The 20,276-nt window shown below is 42.9% G+C and overlaps 1 protein-coding gene across 1 annotated transcript; it reads left to right on the top strand.

The window, feature by feature from the left end:
* The first annotated feature begins 410 nt into the window (after nt 1–410).
* On the top strand, nt 411–19,835 carry ppp1r14c (protein phosphatase 1, regulatory (inhibitor) subunit 14C). The gene is made up of 4 exons (XM_076084568.1): nt 411–647; nt 16,084–16,167; nt 16,805–16,837; nt 18,515–19,835. The coding sequence occupies exons 1-4, from the start codon at nt 411–413 to the stop codon at nt 18,587–18,589; spliced, it is 429 nt and encodes a 142-aa protein (XP_075940683.1). The 3' UTR covers nt 18,590–19,835.
* The last annotated feature ends 441 nt before the right edge of the window (nt 19,836–20,276 follow it).

Raw genomic sequence — 20,276 nt, forward strand, 5'->3', positions numbered from 1 at the left:
AAATAAAATGCCCCCCCCCCCCTTTTTTAAATCATTGCAGAACAATGTTCTACAAATTAGAGGTACGGTCTTATCCTGCCATGTTTTACTATTAGGCTGCTTGTCCCCTTACGAAACATAGTGCTGGAAACTCGTAATTTCACGCCACTCCACAGAAGAAGGGCTTTCTATTTTTTTTAAATGGAAATATATCTTATTTTTAACACCAGACAAGCGCCTCAAATGCTCATTTCTTGCAGCGTACGCTCCGCCTTCTCGGCTGTCTCCGGCGCTGCGCTTTAAATAGCAGCTGTTTAAAAGCTCCCCACCATTCTCCTGTCTGATGTGCAGCTCGCAGTCTCCCTTCAGCACAGCGGTCCCCCGAACTCAGTCACATATTTCTTAAATAATAAGCCCGAAAACATCCCGCAATGTCGGCCGCCAGCACCGAGACCAGCGCCCCGCTGCCGACCGTCGGCAGCCGCGTCTTCTTCCAAGGTGCGCCCGGAGTTGGCTGCGTGGGGTCCGGCCCCATCACCGCCGGCGACGACCCGGTCCAGAAGAGACAGGGCAAAGTGACGGTGAAGTACGACAGGAAGGAGCTGCGGAAAAGACTCGTCCTGGAGGAGTGGATCATCGAGCAGCTCAGCGAGTTGTATGACTGTGAGGTGAGCGGACCATACATCTTAAATCACGTAAGGTTAGTTAGTAGGCGCACTTGTCACCGACACCTTCAAAATCATATGGACGTCTCGGGAGACAGGTGGACAGAATGACACACGGGGACAAGGGTCCTAAAATGACTTAAACTCAACTGTATATCAAATTTAAACGCACTTAACATATTTCATTTGTTAATACCCGCTCTATTTGGCAGAGTTTACACGTGCTGTATATCTTGAGTTCCATTATCTGGATCAGTTAAAACTGCAGCTCATCCGTGATGTTTTCGATGCTCCGTCCTTGTCTTTGCAAAGGCGTCAGTAACATGCCCCCATATTTTACAGCGAACCCCATCATCCTCCATTAAACAGTCCGTGTCTCTGGCTTATTGATGTCTCTTTGTCCTCTGCAACGCTGATACCTGCTGGTTCATGGCTGAGGCGAGAATAGAAGGGGCGTCAAAAGCGACACAAAAGCTGTCTGGTTTAATAATGTTGCTCTTCACACTCCGACTTTGACACAATGCATTTACACGCCTCTCATCCCCTCTGTCGTTGAGGGAGAGACAGTGATGGCTGGTTTCACTAAATCGAGAATGAGAAGAGAGAAACCGCACGGTTGCGCCTTTTACGCACCATGTCGCCTCGATCTTTTTGGAACGTGTCCATATTCCACATTATGTTCGAGGTGTAGATTGAGAAACTGCATTCTGCAGTCATTTTATACACATTGTATTCACTTCTCAATCGGGTAATCCTCGAGAGCAAAAGGCATGTGGCCATGGTCGTGTTTCAGGTTCCCTGTGTGTGTGTGAAGCGACGCTTGGAATTAATTCCTCCGTCGTTTCTGAGGCAGATTCCTGACCTTTTAAACCCATTTCACCTTTCAGGGGATGATCTGTCGCAACACGACATTGACAGCCCCATTATTCTGCGCCCTCTTTAACATTTAAGAAGGGGGGGGGGGGGGGGGGGCGTTGGAGAGAGATTCTATAGGTGATGTGTAAGTGCATGTGTGTTCTCCCCACAGTATGCTCGCAGGGAGGGGGGAAGGGGGAGGATGGGGGGAGGTAAGAAGGGCAGTGGGTTAAGGATGTGCTGATGCTGTGACTCCTCACCAGCCAATCACCTCCTCTGGCTCTAACCCCCTTCCTCGCAACAGAGGGTCCGCCAGGCACACGCATACTGTATGCACACATGCACACCGCCGGCATACAGTTAAGTCTGTCACCTCAGACTCAGCCAATCAGAGAGGAAACAGGCGGCGTGCGCGTGCGTCCACACCTGCCTGCGAGCATGAAAATGCCAGAAGATGCTGCTGATGCGTTTCATTTAAATATGAAGCAGAAGGCGCGTGTGGTTTTTCATTTCGGCAACACGTCTCCGACTATCACTAAGATTGATTGCAGTGTGTGCGCATGTGCAGAAGGGAAACACCTGCACAAATCTCAGCAGGACACTGAATGTCAACATCAAAGCAGTATGATCTGTCTCAGTAGTTTGTATGCTGGCAATTGCAATGCAAATGATCTCCCCATGCTGAAGGCAAATTGGCTGTCCGCCATTACGATTTCCCGCAGCTCCAAACTGCTTCCACCTACCTAAACGTCAACAAAGGTTCATCTTTTTGCAGCCATCTATAACCCGAAGCTGCTGTTCTTACAGCTGTCATCTTGTTTGCAAGCTTCCTCCTCTCTTTAACCCTTTGGACCCGAGAGCCCTGCCGTGGTTTTGACTTAAGTTGCAAAGAGCTGCATAGCCCGTCTTGAGTGTGGACTGGTTTACATTTCAATGCCGGATGAGCTCTTGGCTGCGTGTCAGTCTGCCGTCAGCAGGTGCGCTTGATCTACAAGTCGTATGATGCTTCCCCGCGTGGATCGACTGATCTATTTTATGTTTTCGATGAGCGGACAGCACGCATCTCAGTCGAGCAATATTCGCCTTTCTCTTCAATCTAGATGTCAGTGTATATTAACAGCAGCATGACACCTCCTCATATTGTGTCTTTCACACAGCAAATGGGATAATATCACCTGATAATCCCCTGACTCTCTGGAATTGTTGCCAGTCTGATATCATTGCTGGCTGTTGGTAGAGAGACATGGAAGCTGGCAGCATTTCAGAGGACAGAAGGGAATGAAACCCGTACATCATTATTTTTAACATGTTGTCACCGTGGTGCATTGTTGAGGCTTGCTTTCATCTGTTGGTCCATGAATAGATACATGACGGCAGTGTTCGAGCAGCTGAACTTTACTGCTTTACTCATGATGTTTGGTCACGTTACTGTAAACAGGAAGTCACACTCCCTTCACGCCTGTTAACACCTCCATGTCAAGACCTAAATTAGACGTGGGTGTGTATTTTATTTGTGTTGACTATGTGGTGTGTGATAGAGAGGGGGGGAGACTACTGGTTTGGCGTAAAGGTCAGCCGCTGTATCAATGTCATAAGAAAACCTGATACGAGAGAGCGTCTGTTTGTGGTGGTGGGGGGGGTGCTGATGCTGAAGGTGATGGAGTGCAGTAAGGGTTAACTCAGAGATGAAATTGGATTTTGTCTTCAATAACAGGTAGGGGAGAATTTGTCCTGTCCAAAATATGTCTCAGGTCATAGGTCAGGACAAGCAAAGACCTAAAGTACTCTCACACAAGAACGGCAAGTCCAAGAAACAGCAAGCTGATTTAAAGCATCGCAATGAGCTCAAAGTAACTAAAAATATTATTCCCTACACAGAAATCAACTTAAAAGGAGAAGGGACATTTAAAAAGACTTGATACCACTCTCATGTCTGTGTGCTGAATATTAAGCTACAGCCAGTAGCCGTTAGCTTAGCTTAGCATAAAGACTGCAGGGACGGCTGCTCTGTCTAAAGGTAACTAAATCTGCTTTGCAAACAAAATCCCGCACACTGTCTAACTTGCAAACGTACATTTGTATGCGTTGTATCGAAACTAGATCTTATTAAATAGGTATTGGCTGCAACCAATCACCCATTTCATACCTGACATGCAAAAGCAAGGTATAAATACCAAACTCTATGGCAATCACTAATATCATATTGTATATATAGTATCATATAAAACACTGTTTAGTAGCAATCACAAATATGGCCAGAAAAAGCTTACATTAAATGGTCAGATTCCAATAAAAATGAAAGAAATCTGCATTTGTAAATAAATACATAATAAATGCAGCAAGGCGTCACAAAATGCCAACCGGCAAACACTTCATCAATGAATAGATATTTGATAATAATCTAATTTGCCTCTACCCTATCAAAACCACATGCATAAAATAAAGTAGGTCCCTATAAATAGATCCTACAAGCCCCAAGAGGTAATTGCAGACATATTTAGCAGATTGCATCAGGGGATGAACTTGATAATACGTTTATGCCGACCAGCATCTCTAAAGCGCACTAATCAACGCAGTGTATGTTTTTTTTGTTTAATTCATACGAAGACTTAAGTGCCGAGCCAGAGCTAACCCCCGGTTTCCAGTCTTTATGCTAAGCTAAGCTAACACTCTGCTCGACCTAGCGTCATATGACGGGCATGACGGAGGTATCGAGCTTCACACTGAAATCTCTTTTCACAAGATGTCAAACTATTTATTTAACCTTGAACTATTGCTGCTGAATGTGACATTTACTTAACAAATTCATTACTTCCTCTTTCTGTATCTTTTATTGAAATTCTTTTGTCCGACTTTGGTTTTAATTTGCCTTGAGCCTCTGTCCCTCCTCCTCCTCCTCCTCCTCTCTCTGGGCGATAGGATAACAGAAGGTGAGTTCTGTCAGAGATGGATCCCCTCTGCTCTCCTAGGATATGTTGCCTCTGTTCATTTGGCTGTTCAAAAGGACAGAGAGGAGAGAGGAGAGAGGAGAGAGAAATGCCACAGACTCGAGTGCTCCCAGTACAGCTCTTAATACAGCGCAGCCCTGGAACACAGCATCTTATTATCTCCTTCTCATTTTCTGCTCGGTTGTTGTCTGACAAAGCCACACTTTAAAGATGGTGCTGCAGTGTTTTCTCCCTCGAACTCCTTCACAGTCAGTACTTCTCCTCACTTGTTATGTTTTTGTCCATAAATGACAGTTTAGAGTAATAATCACAAACACTTTTGTATAAATAAATAGCCGTTTGGCTACTGTCCGTCATTGATGCTACACAGCAGTGAATCGATCTATATCTCGATAAGAGCAGATTATTTTTGGTACTTGTTAATTATTCATTAATGACGGTCTAAGAATGTAAGAAAAAAGTGCAACATGCCTTTATAGATCTCCTACAGCATAAGGGGATGTCATCTAATTGTCCAACCAACAGTCCAAAATTATCACACAATAAAAAGAAAAGCAGCAAATATTGGAGAGCCTGGAACCACAGGATGTTTGGCCTTTCTGTTTAAAATCAATATCTATTTCAAACGATTTATTTCGGGTCTAATCTTGAGTTCATTTTGAAGTTCAAATCTATAAAACCAAAAATCCTTTAAGCTTCTAGCCCTTGTTCTTTGAAGCATGTGTTGACAAAAAGACAGCCCAGTCACCCTTTCAGTAGCCCACTGTGAGCGACCCGACTAGACTGTATCGGAGGGCCGATTAATGCTGAGGTCAAGTCTTGTTGATTAAAAGGCAGATTGGTCACCACGGTGATGTCCGTCTGAGAGCACCTCAACACGATCAATGGAGGCTGTTGAGAAAACGACTTCACTCTGCGTGTGTGTGTGTGTGTGTGTGTGAGAGAACATAACAGAGCGGTACATCTGACTCTGCAGTTTCATGCGTGTGCTGTTGGGGTGCATGCTGCAGAATGAGGGACTCTGTAATGCCCTACTTTCTCATGGCTCTGCATCAATAGAGCCCCACTCAATGAAGCTTATTCATGTGTGCGAGATACAGACACTGCCGACATGCAGCGCTCTGCCCCTCGGGCTCTGTGTGTGTGTGTGTGTGTGTGTGTGTGTGTGTGTGTGTGTGTGTGTGTGTGTGTTTGTGTCTATGGGTTTCTATCAACCCGTGTATTAGAGGCCCTACATGCTGTTTTTGGGTTGATGATATTCCGCTGCTCTTTGGCAGATATGGGGGTGGCGATCGGTCATGAATGGATGAGCACGAGCCCTTGTATTCAATTGTAACACACACACTCACACACATAGGTCAATGTGCATATTTGGACCAAATGGAGCAAGAGATGGAGCATCTTCTCCTGGATAATACTAAGTCTTATGTCTGCTGCTCTCGTTCTCTCTAGATCATCACCTCAATAGGGGGGTTGGTTAGTTTCCACACTGTGTTGTGTAGGAGGGATGTCTCAAGGCGGTGGGTTTCTGTGTGCGCGATGTGGACAAAGGAATGTGCGTTTGGTTGCTGACATCAACACTGACATCTCGGGTGAACCCCCCCCCCGAAACATCTTCATCTCTCTCTGTCTGTATCGTTGTCCCCTCCTCCCCCCTGCTTTTCCTGTGACCTGGTCAATAACATTACACTTTACTCGTCTTTCATGTTTGTCTTGCTGGGAAGGAGGACGGCAGTGTATCATGTGAACCTCATTGGGCAGCAGAGGAGGAGTAAACGGTGCAATTCAAGCCAAGTCATTAGCAGTGTTCGATAAGTTTAGGAATAGCACACCGGGGATAAACACACACATATCGACACACAAAGGCATTACGTTACCGTTGAAGTTACTGTATTGCACAAATACTGTAGACACAGATGTGTAGGCAGACACTACTTTATGATCTAGGCTCCTGTTAAGCTGCAGGTTTATGGGGTGTCGTCATTATTTCCCCCCTTCATTAGCCCATTAAAATGTGCATCCATCACCTACTTGATGGATGTGATTTAATTCAGTGACCAATTGAATACATCTCACTGGACTAAGCTTGATTGCCTCATTACTTTTGAAAGTGGTAGCTCCCCGTTACAGTTAATCAGCTCAGGGTCAAAATTGTATTAAAAGAGAACGGGGCGAGGGGAATGAGCAATGAGAAAGTGTGGGAATAGAAAAAGAAAAAGAGGAAGAAACAATGCATGCGCGCGTTATAAACTTGGATCCAGAATTGCCACCATTAATTTAATTACAGCCAGGCTGACAGATCCACCCACTGGGAGATTTAGTCAATTTGGATGTTTGTTTTAATGGGTGACCCTGATGTGTTTATGGATCTGGCACCGAAGGTCATTGTTGAGTTTGTTATCTGTGCTAGGGAGGGCAGACATTTATCTCCCCGCCATTTAAACTGCACGGACAAAAATAGATGCCCGCTTAGCGTCTGTGTCCGAGCATGTGTTGACACGTTTCACGTAGCACCTGCAGCTTCGTGAATCTGCTGCTAAACAAATCAGAGGTGTTGACAAGACGACCTTTTAGCAAGCAGATAGCCACCAGCTGTTGTAAACAGCAGAAAGGTGTCAAATATCTATTACAAAGGTTACAATGTGTTTGTTCCCCTTTTCTTTTTTTCAAACATGCTTCATCCTGCTGACGTTCTCTACCGTTATCCTCCTCTCTTGTTTCAACTTCCGACCCACCGGGACAGCCACCCACCTGTTTTCCATCCTCCTCTTCCTCCTCCTCCTCCTCCTCCTCCTCTTCCTCCTCTTCCTCCTCCTCCTCTCAGTTGTTCTCCCTTGAGCGTTTTGTTCTGCTGTCATCCTGGTGGCTTTCACATACATGTACATTAGCCATTTTATGTCTGTAGTTGACACCGTTAATCACATATGGCTTCTAAGTATACGAAAAGGTTTAATTGCTACATCGAGAGTGTGGTAACCTCACCACAGAATAGAGTACCGAACGTCATCCCAAAATGTAATAAAATGATGATAAAATATTGAAATGAGAACGTTTTTGTCATATTTCTTGCTGTCAGCCTACACCTTTCTTGTTCCATTTCCTCCCTGTCCTTCATGGTTTCCCACTCTATTAACCCTGTATGCTGTGTTTATGGGCTAAGCTGTGATACTACAATGCTGTCATAATGGTTTGAGATGTTTCTACAAACCCCAGGGAGGCATATCAGTCTGCCAGCTGCATAGAAGAGAAAATTATCTGGGAAGAGCGAAATGTCTGCAGGTTATTAACTTGAACTATGGGTCGTGCAAATATAGCCATCGAGTCCCGAGGCATAGCGGTACGGCAAAAAAAATAATAGTCTGAAAGTGGCAAGTGTAATTGGCAATCATAGTCGAGTGACATGCCAGATGTAAATTGAGCAACCAGAGTTGCAAAAAAGAAAAGGCCGCTGAGAACGTGAAAGGTAAGAGATGTTGAATTTTCACACTCACACACTGACTTTCTTGTCTTACTATGACATCCTCTTCCATCCCAAGATGATCCAGTTAATCACTGGTTTCATTGTCAGCAGGCCAACACAATTTATAAACATAACACTGACTCACTCTCTGTGGTTGGCACAGCGAAAAAGATGCAAAAACACTGTCGTCATTTGCACGTGTCGGCGAGAGGGAGACTGAGGGAAAGACGGAGCGGAGGAAGATTATTGTTTTGACAAGGCAGCGGGGTGTGTTCGTATCGGTGTGTTGTTTACTTGCAGGTCTACTTTTGCATGTGCTGAATGACTGTGCACATTCGGCAAGGAACAACCCGTATCTATTAAATGTGTACAAAGTAACTTGGTAAGTTCAATTTGGTTTATCGCTTCTAAAGCCCTGCTTCCACTCTATGGCCTCACAACAAAGGCTTTTTCCTAATTGCCTCTGAATTTGAATAAATCCATTAATTTGACTGGCTGACAGTGTATGACCCTGGTGCTATTGAAGTTTTAAGTCCAGTTTGGCTGGAAGCTTCGCTTTGCACCGAGAGCAAAGGTCCAAAATCGGCCCCAGCTGTCAATGCATTAGCCTCGGGGAGGAGCTGTGTGCCTGGTAAACACAGTACAATGAATCACAAATCACAAAACTGTGAAATAGTGTCACAAGACGGATGCTGTTTCATGGTCGAATCCACAACAATACTTTGTCTGGGCTTTAAATCAGGACTTTGACAAAAAGGAGGATGAGGTGATTTTGACCTTGTGCAGCAGTAGCATAACACAGCATGTGTGCGTCAGCAGCTGCCACACAAAGAATTGCTAGAGGTGGATGTGGGTGCCAATAAAGAGGCCTCAAATCTTCTGTTTACGCATTTCAAGCTGCTTCTGAGGTCTGGCAGAGTTCTCAGGTTAGTGACATTTAGTGGCATCTCTTCTGTGTGCGGACGATGTTGTCTTTCTAGCGCTGAAGTGCATGATCTTCACTGCGTTTGGCATTGTTTAAATGTGGGACAGTGTTCCTCCTGGAAGGCATTCCTATTGTCAAAAGTGACAGATACAGTTGTGTAACAAATGAAGGTTGTCTCACCTCTGCATGGCTGGCCAACCACGGCATGAAGTGGGTGTGGATGTCGGAATCCGACAAGCACTTCTGAGGAAGCGCGTAGCTCACCGTCACCCTACATCACAAAGTAAAATGAATGGGAACACAGTTGCTCTGGGGAATACAATTAAAGCACAATATATGCTGCTCACGTATATAACACATGACATCCAACGCTTACTGTAACTGAATCAGTACTACGCTAGTTATCTACAGTGGGACTGCCTTTGACCCCTGGCTCTATGAGTCTGAGTTTGTGGCTCTCTCCTCAGGAAATGATTGGAGGTGCAACACGATGGTTGGATACCAACACCTAGCTGAGCTTGTTGATTGAGTGACATCAGGACCATGGAGCACACAGAGCAGTGAATGAAGGATTAAGACATTTACATCACGATTAGCTTCCAAATTTCAGCATGCAGAATCATTGTTATTTTCCACTGGGATTCTCCTTTGAGGATTAATTCCTCCCTCCCAATCCCCCTCTCTGATATTCAATGTCCTCCAGAGTACAGCTGAATCAGCGTGGGAAAGAGCTTTTGCTGCAGCAGCTAACTTTATCCAGTGAAGTCACATCATCCCTGCTGTATGGTTTCAGCAAATTGCATCGCCGGAGGGGGAGGAGGGAGGTGCTCGAAGACGAGGGTGGGAGCACGGTATAAATAGCTGCACAGTCGGAAACAACGTCTTTCAACCGTTGCACATTCCGACGTTACTGTTCCAAGTAGGGGTATCACGATATACTATAGTCGATAGAATCTACTATAATACATTCTTTGTTTTCCTATACTTTGTTAGACATGGAAAACTTTGTCCTCTTGTATACCTTGATTTTACTCGTCCCATCCATCGCCCTCCATTCTCCGACATGCAGTAGTTCCTCTCGCTCCTTCCGCTCACACGGGTGCTCCTCAGATGAATTCATCCTTTTGATGTGACACAGAAAGCTGAGCTGTGAGCTTTTACTGTGTTGTACAATCCTCCTCTGCCTCATCATCGCAGTGACCACCTCGTCTGTGCACTCCCCATCTACCTGCATCTTCATTTCTCTTATGTATTCTAATTACTACTCTCATACGTAGCCGTCTCCATTTCTTTTCACTTCCCTTTTTGCGGCCTTGCATACCTCTCTAATAGGCCTAATCTCATCTCTGCATAGTCTCAATACAAACATGCCTTGAAATTTCACTTATGAAATCTCTTTGCATACAGAGCTGTGATTAAAGATGCCATGGGTGTTATTATTTTATTTACCTCTATATGAAACCCTTTTCAGATGACGTGTCTGTTTACACAAACACACTTACACACACACACTCACTGAAAATGCCCTGAGAGAAAATAACAACAGACAGACAGCAGTGTCGACTGCTAAGCCTCCATTTTCAGCATCTGTACCTGACAGCTGCCATGATTGTCCCGACAAAATAAACTAATATAACAGTGTTATGTTATATGGACTACACTGGCTGTGGGTTTGATTACTTTGTGTTTTTATGTTCCTTAGAAAATCATTGTTACGTTTTACTGCAGCTCAGTTTTTACCTCTGTTATTTATTTATTTGTTATTTTATTTGCAAAATTGCACATTTCTATGGCATAGTAATGTCTAAAAGTCAAATTTGGCAGGTTTTCTTCCACCAAGCAGAGTTGAGGGATATATACGAGGTCCGGGCAATATAAATATAATATCGATATTGTGATATGAGACTAAATACCACTTTTGATTTTGGATATTGTATAATTATCATAATATAGCATAAGTGCCTTTTCCTGGTTTTAGAGGTTAAATCACAGTAAAGTTATGTAATTTTCTGTACTTACCAGACTGTGAGCTGTTGTATTATTTGCCTTAAATATTAGCCTTTTTATCAAAAATGTAATGGTGTAAATATTTTTAAAAGCACAAATGGTCAGCCCTACATACCAGTATCAATATTGTGATATTTGATTTTCTCCACATCACTCAGACCTAATACTATATGCTGTATTTTTAAGGAGGTTACAGGGACAGTTGTGTTGTGTGCTTTTTCCTTTGATGAATGCTAGCTAGGCTACAAACTGACTTTATTTCTGAGCTGAAACAAAAGTTCTACTTTGATATTTCAATCACTAGTTAGCAGCTATGATCTAATCATTATTGGTAGATTGTGGACCTCTGTGCACGCACGAAAAAAATTATATTGCACCCGCCTAACATAATTATCTTTCTGTATAACTGGCCTTAGTAATTATCTATTCAAGAAGTCTTAGCCACTGTTCAATGCAACTGGTAGTTCCAGTTCATGTAAGTCGTCTATGAATAGGAATAATCATGAATCACTAGGCCAAGTGAAGTGATTCCCTGTCACAGGGGATTTTGACTCTTTGTTCATGGAGAGTGATTGAATGGAGTCTGAACAGAGTTTGAGGTGAGTCACGGGGTCGGGCACTAACTTAAATTCACCTCATTGCAGACGAACCAGACTGAAAACGCTGCCGGCTGCTTAGCTGTTGGTGAAAACAAGTCTGACACACACTTTCTCTGCACAAACACAAAAACAAACACACTGGCGGGCCTGTCTCGCTCTCTTTGGCTCGCTGGCTCTCTCACAAAATCGACTCAGAGTTGCCTTCATTGCAACAAACACTTCGCTCCTTGTTATCTCTCTTGCACACACACACACACACACACTATCGTCTACACGTTAGATACACACTGACTCTTTTCCTGTTTTCATCACTATGTATTTCTTCTATATGCAAACACACATTTGCTCTCATTGGCCACAGATTATGCTTTTATTCTTCTGTAATACATTCACACACACACACACACACATTATTAATCCCATGCCCAATTTCACACTATCGCATTGTAAACTATACATAATGTTGCCAGTGCCCTCTTTTGGCACTTAAATACAGAGATCACACTTTTCTACTAACATTAAGTATATAATATGCACAGAGAGGTAACAATTTCTAATATTATAACTTCACTCACAACCGCCACAAAAAATATTTGTTTACAATTTTTTCACTTTTTTTCTACCTGTGAAAATCCTCAACACCACACTCAGGAACAAAGTCATTTTTCATTATAATTTTCGAAGTATAATTAATTCGTTGTTTGTCGTGTGAATGCCCAACGTACTCAAAACACAGGAAGAATTCAAATGTAGTTTGCAACTGACCACTTCAGTATGCTTTCAGGCACACTGATGATGATATTGAGGTTGTTTCTTCATCTCGGCACACGGTGTTAGGAATATCAAGCTGTATCTCCCATGTAATATCTTTTAGAATGAGGTCATATGAGCTGTATGAATGCTTTTTCAACATGTTCCTCTATGTCTTACAAAATCTGCGCAAAATTAGATGTTGTTTTGGCACCATGTTTCAGTATTCCTGTGAGTGTGTGTATGTGTGTGTCCCTTTATGTCTCCTGGCCTTGTGAGCTGTCATTTTATCACCCTTCCACTGCTGGCAAGACGGAAAATGATTTTCCCCGTGGGCAGTGGGTGTGACCTCGACTATTTCAGACTCTCAATCACCAGCAGAACAGCGACAACTTCAGTGTTCATCTACATGTTAAGAGTGCGAGTGTTTCCATTCTTGTCATTGCACGCAGTGTACTAAGTACACACTCAGGGACTTTCTCACAAGCTCCACAGAGAGACAAAGCCCTGTGGTGAGCGCTTCTCTGACGGATGGTGGCAAAGACTTTTGTGTGTGTGTGTGTGTGTGTGTGTGTGAGGATGTTCACGTCGTTGCCGATAGCCTGCAGTCATGCCTCACACACACACAGGCCATGCTTGACCTGGTCATCACCAATCACAGTGACAGAGGGTGACAGACTGCCTGCTGACAAGTGGAATATTCAGACACACACGCACAGCAGTCAGACTGAGTGATAACCACCTTACTATAGATAGATAGATTCACTTATTCCTCTCTATTATTATGTTAAATCTGTTCTCTAGCCTATAGAAACCAGCAAACCATGCAGGCAGGAGACCACTCACTGTTTTTTTTGGGGGTGTTGGGTTTATCCCTCGTATCTTGTTTTTGGCATTCATGACCGAGGTCGTTATCTCAGTGCCCTGCTCACATTTTAGAACCGTCAGGTAGCTGCTGACAGGTGTAAACAAGCTGACCTTTTGAAGAAGGGGCATCCGTCTGTGAGGATTCGTTTGGACCTCTAATGGGTTTCATCCGTCCTCAGGGAATGAAACTCGCTCATCTTTGTCTGTGAATGTTTTTAAGGCCTAAATTAAGAATGCTGTTGCTTGGCCTTTTTGAGTTTTTCTAATGAGCCACCCAAAGGACGGGGGATTTTCTCCACCCATACTGCCATAGAAAATCTAAAGCGTACAACTCAAAGGCAGTATCTACAAGACAACATGTTTTTGTTTCTTTAGCTTTCTTGCTTGAGCTAGTGTAATAAACGTATCTTTAATTGCCTATAGTTAATATGTAATTTAATGGTACCATTAGTTTAACCGCATCAAATCATGTCAATTTCAGACGAGGCGGCAATTACTGCTTCTCGGTAAAGCTACAATTTAGCAGGACTAGTTTATCTGGTGTTACATTTTTTTCATAATAATTTCATAATAATTCAAATTTGCTACTTTGTTATTTATGTGGTATAACAGACTCAATCACTATGTTCGCGCATCAAAAATGATTCTTCAAATACAGAAAACGGGTCTTTTTTCCAAAATTGCAAATTTCTATGGCATGATAGTTTGATATGGTATTGAATTAATCTTAAATAATAAAGTAGCTATATGAACTTTGGCTTTCTAGGACAGTATAGAGGACCACATTGACGTGAAAATAGACAAAACCTTTAATATGATACTTTTAAATGGCAACATAATCCATCCATTTAATCTCTCTTCTCAGATTGAAATAACTCCTCTGATGTTTCTGCATTTGCATATAACCTCAGTCCTCTGCTTCCACAGCGCACACTTCTATAGATGACAGGCTTTGATATGATGCCACATTCCCTCATTTCTCCGCCTTCCTTCTCTGTTTCCTTAACGAGGGGGGGGTTTCAGAGCGAGACCCTCTCGCTTAGACGCTGCGAGTGATTTCAGAGGAAGAGGTCAAAGGGGACGCTCGTCTGTAGAGAGACTGAGATGCTTAAAATGCAGGTTGCGTAAATGCCTCTTAACGGCTCAGAGGCGAGGATGAAGGTGGCGTAGCCTTCTGTGCAAGTGTATGTATGATGCTAAAGTGTGTGCGTGAACAAATGCAAATGAGATATGTGCAAACAAGGTTTGAGTTTACTGATGTCAAGTGGATTCTTTGAGATTAGGGATCTGTGTTTATTGCTTATGTGAAGCATGTTTCATAGTCATCCTCGCAGTTAATGTTAAATAACTCCAGTTGCAATAGTTATTTCATTTTCAGTCGTGCTGTCAAACATGGAGCACATAATGTACCACACTTACCACTTGTTTTTGCATTTGGTATTGTAATTTCAAAAAGGTATAATTGTGAGCTAATTCCATTCTGTGCACATCAACCCACACTCGCAGAAAGGGAAATCACAGCGACTGCTCTTTAATGCTGAGAGCTACAAATCAAATCGTCCTTCCATCCTCTCTGTTCCCGAGTCTGAATACCAGTGCACGCTCCGGGCAAAAGCATAAAGGAGTCCTCTGAGAGCACATAAACACACATGCACACACACACATACACGGCATGATTTAAACCTAGAAGCAGTTTTAGTGTTGTGTCCTGTGCAGAGGGAACCAGGGACCATCCACCATGCACCAAAGAAGTTATTACATTCTTACTTACTGCCCAACAATCTAAAATAGCAAGTTTTTTTTTTGTCTAGGTTATAGCAAACTATTTTACATCAATTTTTGATCATCAAGGAAGTGAGAAACGTTCAAACACACCAACGGCAACAAAACCTTAATATATGATCGCCTTATCATCAGCCAGTTATTTACTTTAAACAGCTGACCATGGTTTTATATGTGGTTTTGAATTGGCCGAGAGCCATTATGATTCAACCAAACAGCCAAATCAATAAGCTGAGAGAGATGAATGATGATTTTTTAAGTTCTTGCTTGTGAAAGATATTGGTTATGGCAAACGATAAGGTATGGTTAAGTTTAGGCAAAGATCGTTGAAAGATTGTGGTTACGGGTAATAAAAAGACACATAAACATAATTGCAGGATTGCAACGTGACGCAAATGGCGGTCTACGGCATGAAAGTCTCATTTGCAACACGCCCATTCACCCTCACCTCCCACCTCCTTCAGTAAAGGGTATACCCTTCCTGCATTGACAATATATGTTGGCATTGGACGTAAATTGTGAGGTGCAGAATCATCTAATATGGACGTATTTTCTATGTGCTATTGGGGCGAGATAGCAGAGTCCATTTTCTTGCAATCATGCAGTATGTTGTTACCGAGCAGTTGGTAAATGCCACAAATTGGACAGAGAAGCTGCACTTGCAGATGTTTTTTTTTTGGGGCATTAATTCCCAGAAGGGAAAGTTTTGAAGATACATCAAGTGGTAGCTGGGAGGAAAGGGTTGATCCTCCCTGTGTGCCTCTTTTGCACAAGCCTTGTGGTGGAATAAAATGAACCAGAGGAACACAGGACCTTTTGAAGTGGTGTTGAGCAGAATACAGCCTCTAACCACCGAGCTACTAAACGGCCCGGCCCCGGCAGCGCGGTGTAGCACAATGACATTTCCATATGATGTCTGCTCTTAATAGGCAAATATGTGTTGGAGCTGTTTGGAGCTTTGGAGTGCAGAAATGTGTAAACAGTGTTTTGAATACAGAGTGGAAATGAAGGAACTAGACATGAGAGAAGCTGTAATTGAGGTTGGTTTTGGTCCGGGGTTAGTGTCTAAAAACAGAAAAAGGATGTAAAAACATGACAAGCCATTGCATCAGTGTTTTGTGAACAAAGATTCTTTAGTTTTCCGATTTCATTTCCTGTTTGCCTCCTCTCTCTCGTGTCTGTTGTTGTCTTCTTGAGGGAAATCTGTTTCAGCAGCTCACTAACCAAGAGTGTTTTTGTGTTTCAGGAGGAGGAGATGCCAGAGGTAGAGATAGACATCGATGACCTGTTGGAGGTCAGCAGTGACGATGAAAGAGCCAGCAAACTACAGGTATACCTACACATCATCGGTGTCCACCTTAAAAGATCATTTCTGCATTTTTCAACCCAGTCCCTGTATTCCCATCTGTTTGTGTCGAAGTGAAATTCAACTTTTGAAATTGTTCCAGTATTGAGGGATTACGCTGCAGCCGCTAGCAATGTACGTCCACTAAACACAAATAAAATGTTAAAATGAAATCCTCTAATGGACTTTAATTGACGTTGAGGAGTTGCAGTGATTACATTACAGCCTGTTTAGCGATTGCCGTCTGCAGTGTTCTCCCATAATACTGGACCGATTTAAAAAATGTGTCACTTGAATACAAAAACATGGGAAAATAGGGTCCAGGTTGAAAAATACCAAAGTTACCCTTTAAGAGCTCGACAGCATGTTTTCTAGATGAGATGAAGCAAAATCCTCGCTTTCCAGACGAGGAAAAGCGAGACTGCTTTGCATGCTGGTCGGACTGTTACCATAGCCTGACATCATGCTGGCTAACCAATGACAGAGCGCGTGGAATTGTACATACATTTTACCGTTTATCTTGGTGAATAAATGAAAAATCCAAAGCCTGTGAAGATAAAATTTGAAAACATCTAATCCCTCAACATCTGACTCAGTTCTTCCATTTCTGCTTTTTCCACAGGAATCATTAATAGACTGTTACAAACCAACAGAGGTGAGTATGTTTAGTGTGTCTGTCAAACAATAAAACGCTCAACACCATCGACCCAGCAGCTTGTGTGTGTAGATAGACATTATTGATGCTCACGTGTCGATCTGCAGTGGATAGACTGCATGTTGAAGCATTGTGTCCTACATGTGTACGTGTGGTTAATTAATGTCTCGTGACACTTACACACATTCATTATCCGTTGCCAATGTCATCCTGACCTAAATACGACGAAGGGTTAAAAGGACTAAAAGCCATACACCCACACTAACATGGAAAAGGCGCTGTTTGACACTGTTAGCAAAATAACGCACTAAATTTGTATTTATTGGTGTTTGGGTTAAGCTATTTGGGTGAGTACAGGTAGCGCAGACCAATCACATTACCTCTATATACGGCGATCTCGTCCAGTCTGGACTCCCCATCTGTCATCTGCAAGTGTGTGTGTGTGGCATTAGGTCAGACTGTGACAACCACTCCAAGGTCATTGGTATCCAAAGCTACACAAGTGTTCAGCCAGGTTGACAGCCGCTGATACGTGTCACACACACACACACACACACACACACACACACACACACACACACACACACACAAACACACTGTAATCCCTTGGTAATGGAGTAGCACAGATGCCGTTTTGAACACAATCCTTCAGAGAAGGCATCGGTTGGGGGATTGACAGTGAAAGACAGAAGCAATGGAGAGAAATGTGACAAAGGCATGCAGTGATGGAGGGAGGATGAAAGAACGAACGAGAGCACTGTTAGGAAAAAGGTACACTGGGAAAATAAGAGGAGATGAAGTGAGGGACAGAAGCTATCACAAAGAGAAGGCAACAGAGGGATGCGGCGGAATATATGAAAAGACAGCTAGAGGCAGAAAGACAGACAACAGCGTAGGGGAGGGAGGAGGAGGGAGAGAGGGAGAGCAGGGGGAGGCATCAGTAACTGGGTCATAAGCAGACTCACCCCTGATATAATAAGGGGGATGATATTCCAACATATTCGCCACCACAGTTACACCATTGTGGACCTCTATACAACCTCTGGCTTAGACCCAAGATGTGGGTTCTCTTTCTCCTCCTTCCTTACTGACTTAGTTAGTATTGTCATTTAAAGGGCAATGCCAGCATGATAGGAGTTTGTTGCTGTGATTTTTTTCTTCTCTTAATAGAATAGCAATAGTCTGACATTTTGGGAAATACACGTATTCTCTTTCTTGCCGAAAGATTGATACCACGCACATGTCTGTATGCTAAATTTGAGGCGCAAACCAGCAGTCGGGTTGGCTTAGTTTAGCATAAAGACTGGAAAACCTGGGAAATAGCTTGTCTGGTTTTGTCTATTTCATATAACATGTCAATTAGTTAGCTTTAGAGGTGCTGGTAGGCAGATCTTTCTACCTTCAGACAGAGCCAGGATGGGTGTTTCCACCCGTTTCTGGTTTTTATGCTAAGCTAAGCTAACTGTCTGCTAGTTGTAGATTTAGCTTTAGCGTAGAAATATGAGAGTGGTCTCAAACTTTTTGCACTTTTTGCATTTTTTTAGCATTTAGTGATCCGATTTTATAACTTTGTTGCATCTTGAAATACATATTGTGACTGTGTGTTTGCTTGTGTGTCTGTGTGTGAATGTCTGTGCGCACCTGTCTTCCTAACTATTCTTTCTCTCTTCCTTGCAGAACTTCGTCCGTGACTTGCTGGGCAGGATAAGGGGAATGAGAAAACTCAGTGCGCCAACTAAGAAGGGCCTATAATAGCTGTGATGTCAACCATCAGTCAGCCATAAACTACGTCATCTCAGCTCCACCTACTTAACCCATTCAACATGGACTGTCATCACACAGAATACCTTATGTAAACAGCATTAGTAACTATTTCGCAACCTGCAAAAACAGGCACCATAAACTCCATGCATATAGCACTAGTCATTCATTTCCCAATCACGTAGAATAACAAGGTGTATTATTGTATTTGACTGTTGAAAAGGTACAGGAGCAAACGGCCACAATAAAATGTCAAGCCCTGGAAACATGCCAGAACTGCAACTGTGCTTTAACGTGAATACCACCTAACTCCACATCTCAGAGCCATGTTACAAGCTGATGCTGTAATCCACACAGCCATACAGACGACGTGGTAATAAAATGTTTGTACTGCAGTAATTGTGAAATTAGCTGTAGCACTATGTAAACACAGTGCTTCATGATTTTGTCTTTTTTTTTTTTACTGAGGTGTTTTGCTGTTACTTCTTTTAAAAAATGTACTGTATGTTGCCATTTATTGTTCATGTGATTGAAATGTTTAAAGTCACCCTGCTTGTCCTTACTCTGTCAGTGCTTGCAAATGTAAGGGAGCTCTGTAGTTTTATTTTAAGCACAAGGCGTTAAGACATCGATTCTGTCCTTTTGTGACGTGTAAACTCTGGAAAGGGTGGGGACATTTTAGCAGGCGAGGCTAAAATAGAGTGAAGATTTTTTAGCATTTTCCCCCACTGCTCTAGTATACTTTTCACCACAGCAAGGCATGATGGGTGTTGCAGTTCTCTGTGCGAGGCTACAAAACCTGTATGATTGGCAGCCTTTCACCTGCAATGTTATGCAGTGTGGTCCGTTGTTCTCCCTCATCAGAATACATATCGGTTGTTTAGGTTTAAGCACAAAGCCCATTCATTGTAGTTGTTTCGCACACTCTGGTCCACTTAACTGCTTGCCTTTATAGGACGTTCAGGATCAGTTCCCTTTTTTCTCAGCACTGAACCTTAACTACTGACGACCTTAAAGGCAGATATGGTTGAGTCAGAACCTGAGGACAACTTGAAACCTGTCAGCTCCTGTAAGGGAAGGTGTGCCAAAACTGGGAGTATTACATCTTAAATGTCATACGTCACGGCAGCATTAGTGTGACACAGCATTTCCACAGAGATTGTTTGTAGAAGATTTTAAAACATCTTAGAGTGGGCGCAGAATTTTAAAGATGTTTAAAACTTTTCCAGATTGCAGATAATATGTTGTAATTGCATAATCCCAGGTTTAAGAGGTGGATTTAGTTGTTTATTGTTGTCTATGTGCACCAACACACTCAAAAACCTGTAAGCTCTGGTACAATCATGACTCTGTTGTGGGGTTGGGCCCAGTTTCACTTCCGAGCAGTCAATCGTGTACCGACAGGAATGGAGCAGACTTAAATCTGCCGTATGATATACCCTCAGCTGCCAAAGACAAAAGCAGGGCAATGTTTCATTTTAACATAACACTCGCAAAGCACCCGTCTTGCATGCTAACAACGGAGAAAAGAAACACTGATAAAGAGTATAGATATTATGAACTTATAATCGAGCAAAAAATACATTTTTGACTTAGCTACCATGTGCGACTTTGTAGAACCTTTTTGTGTTGAAACAACGTGACGGTCACGTTGGAGAGAATCCAGGAATATTTAAAA

Source organism: Anarhichas minor, unplaced genomic scaffold (genome assembly GCF_050575085.1).
Source record: "Anarhichas minor isolate MPS153535 unplaced genomic scaffold, ASM5057508v1 ptg000136l, whole genome shotgun sequence".
Lineage (NCBI taxonomy): Eukaryota > Metazoa > Chordata > Actinopteri > Perciformes > Anarhichadidae > Anarhichas > Anarhichas minor.

Excerpts from the sequence above, each read along its gene's own strand:
- ppp1r14c (XM_076084568.1), top strand. The coding sequence starts at position 411 with ATGTCGGCCGCCAGCACCGAGACCAGCGCCCCGCTGCCGACCGTCGGC. Across the intron at positions 648-16,083 it reads GCGAGTTGTATGACTGTGAG|GAGGAGGAGATGCCAGAGGT; the intron begins GTGAGCGGACCA and ends TTTGTGTTTCAG. Across the intron at positions 16,168-16,804 it reads AAAGAGCCAGCAAACTACAG|GAATCATTAATAGACTGTTA; the intron begins GTATACCTACAC and ends CTTTTTCCACAG.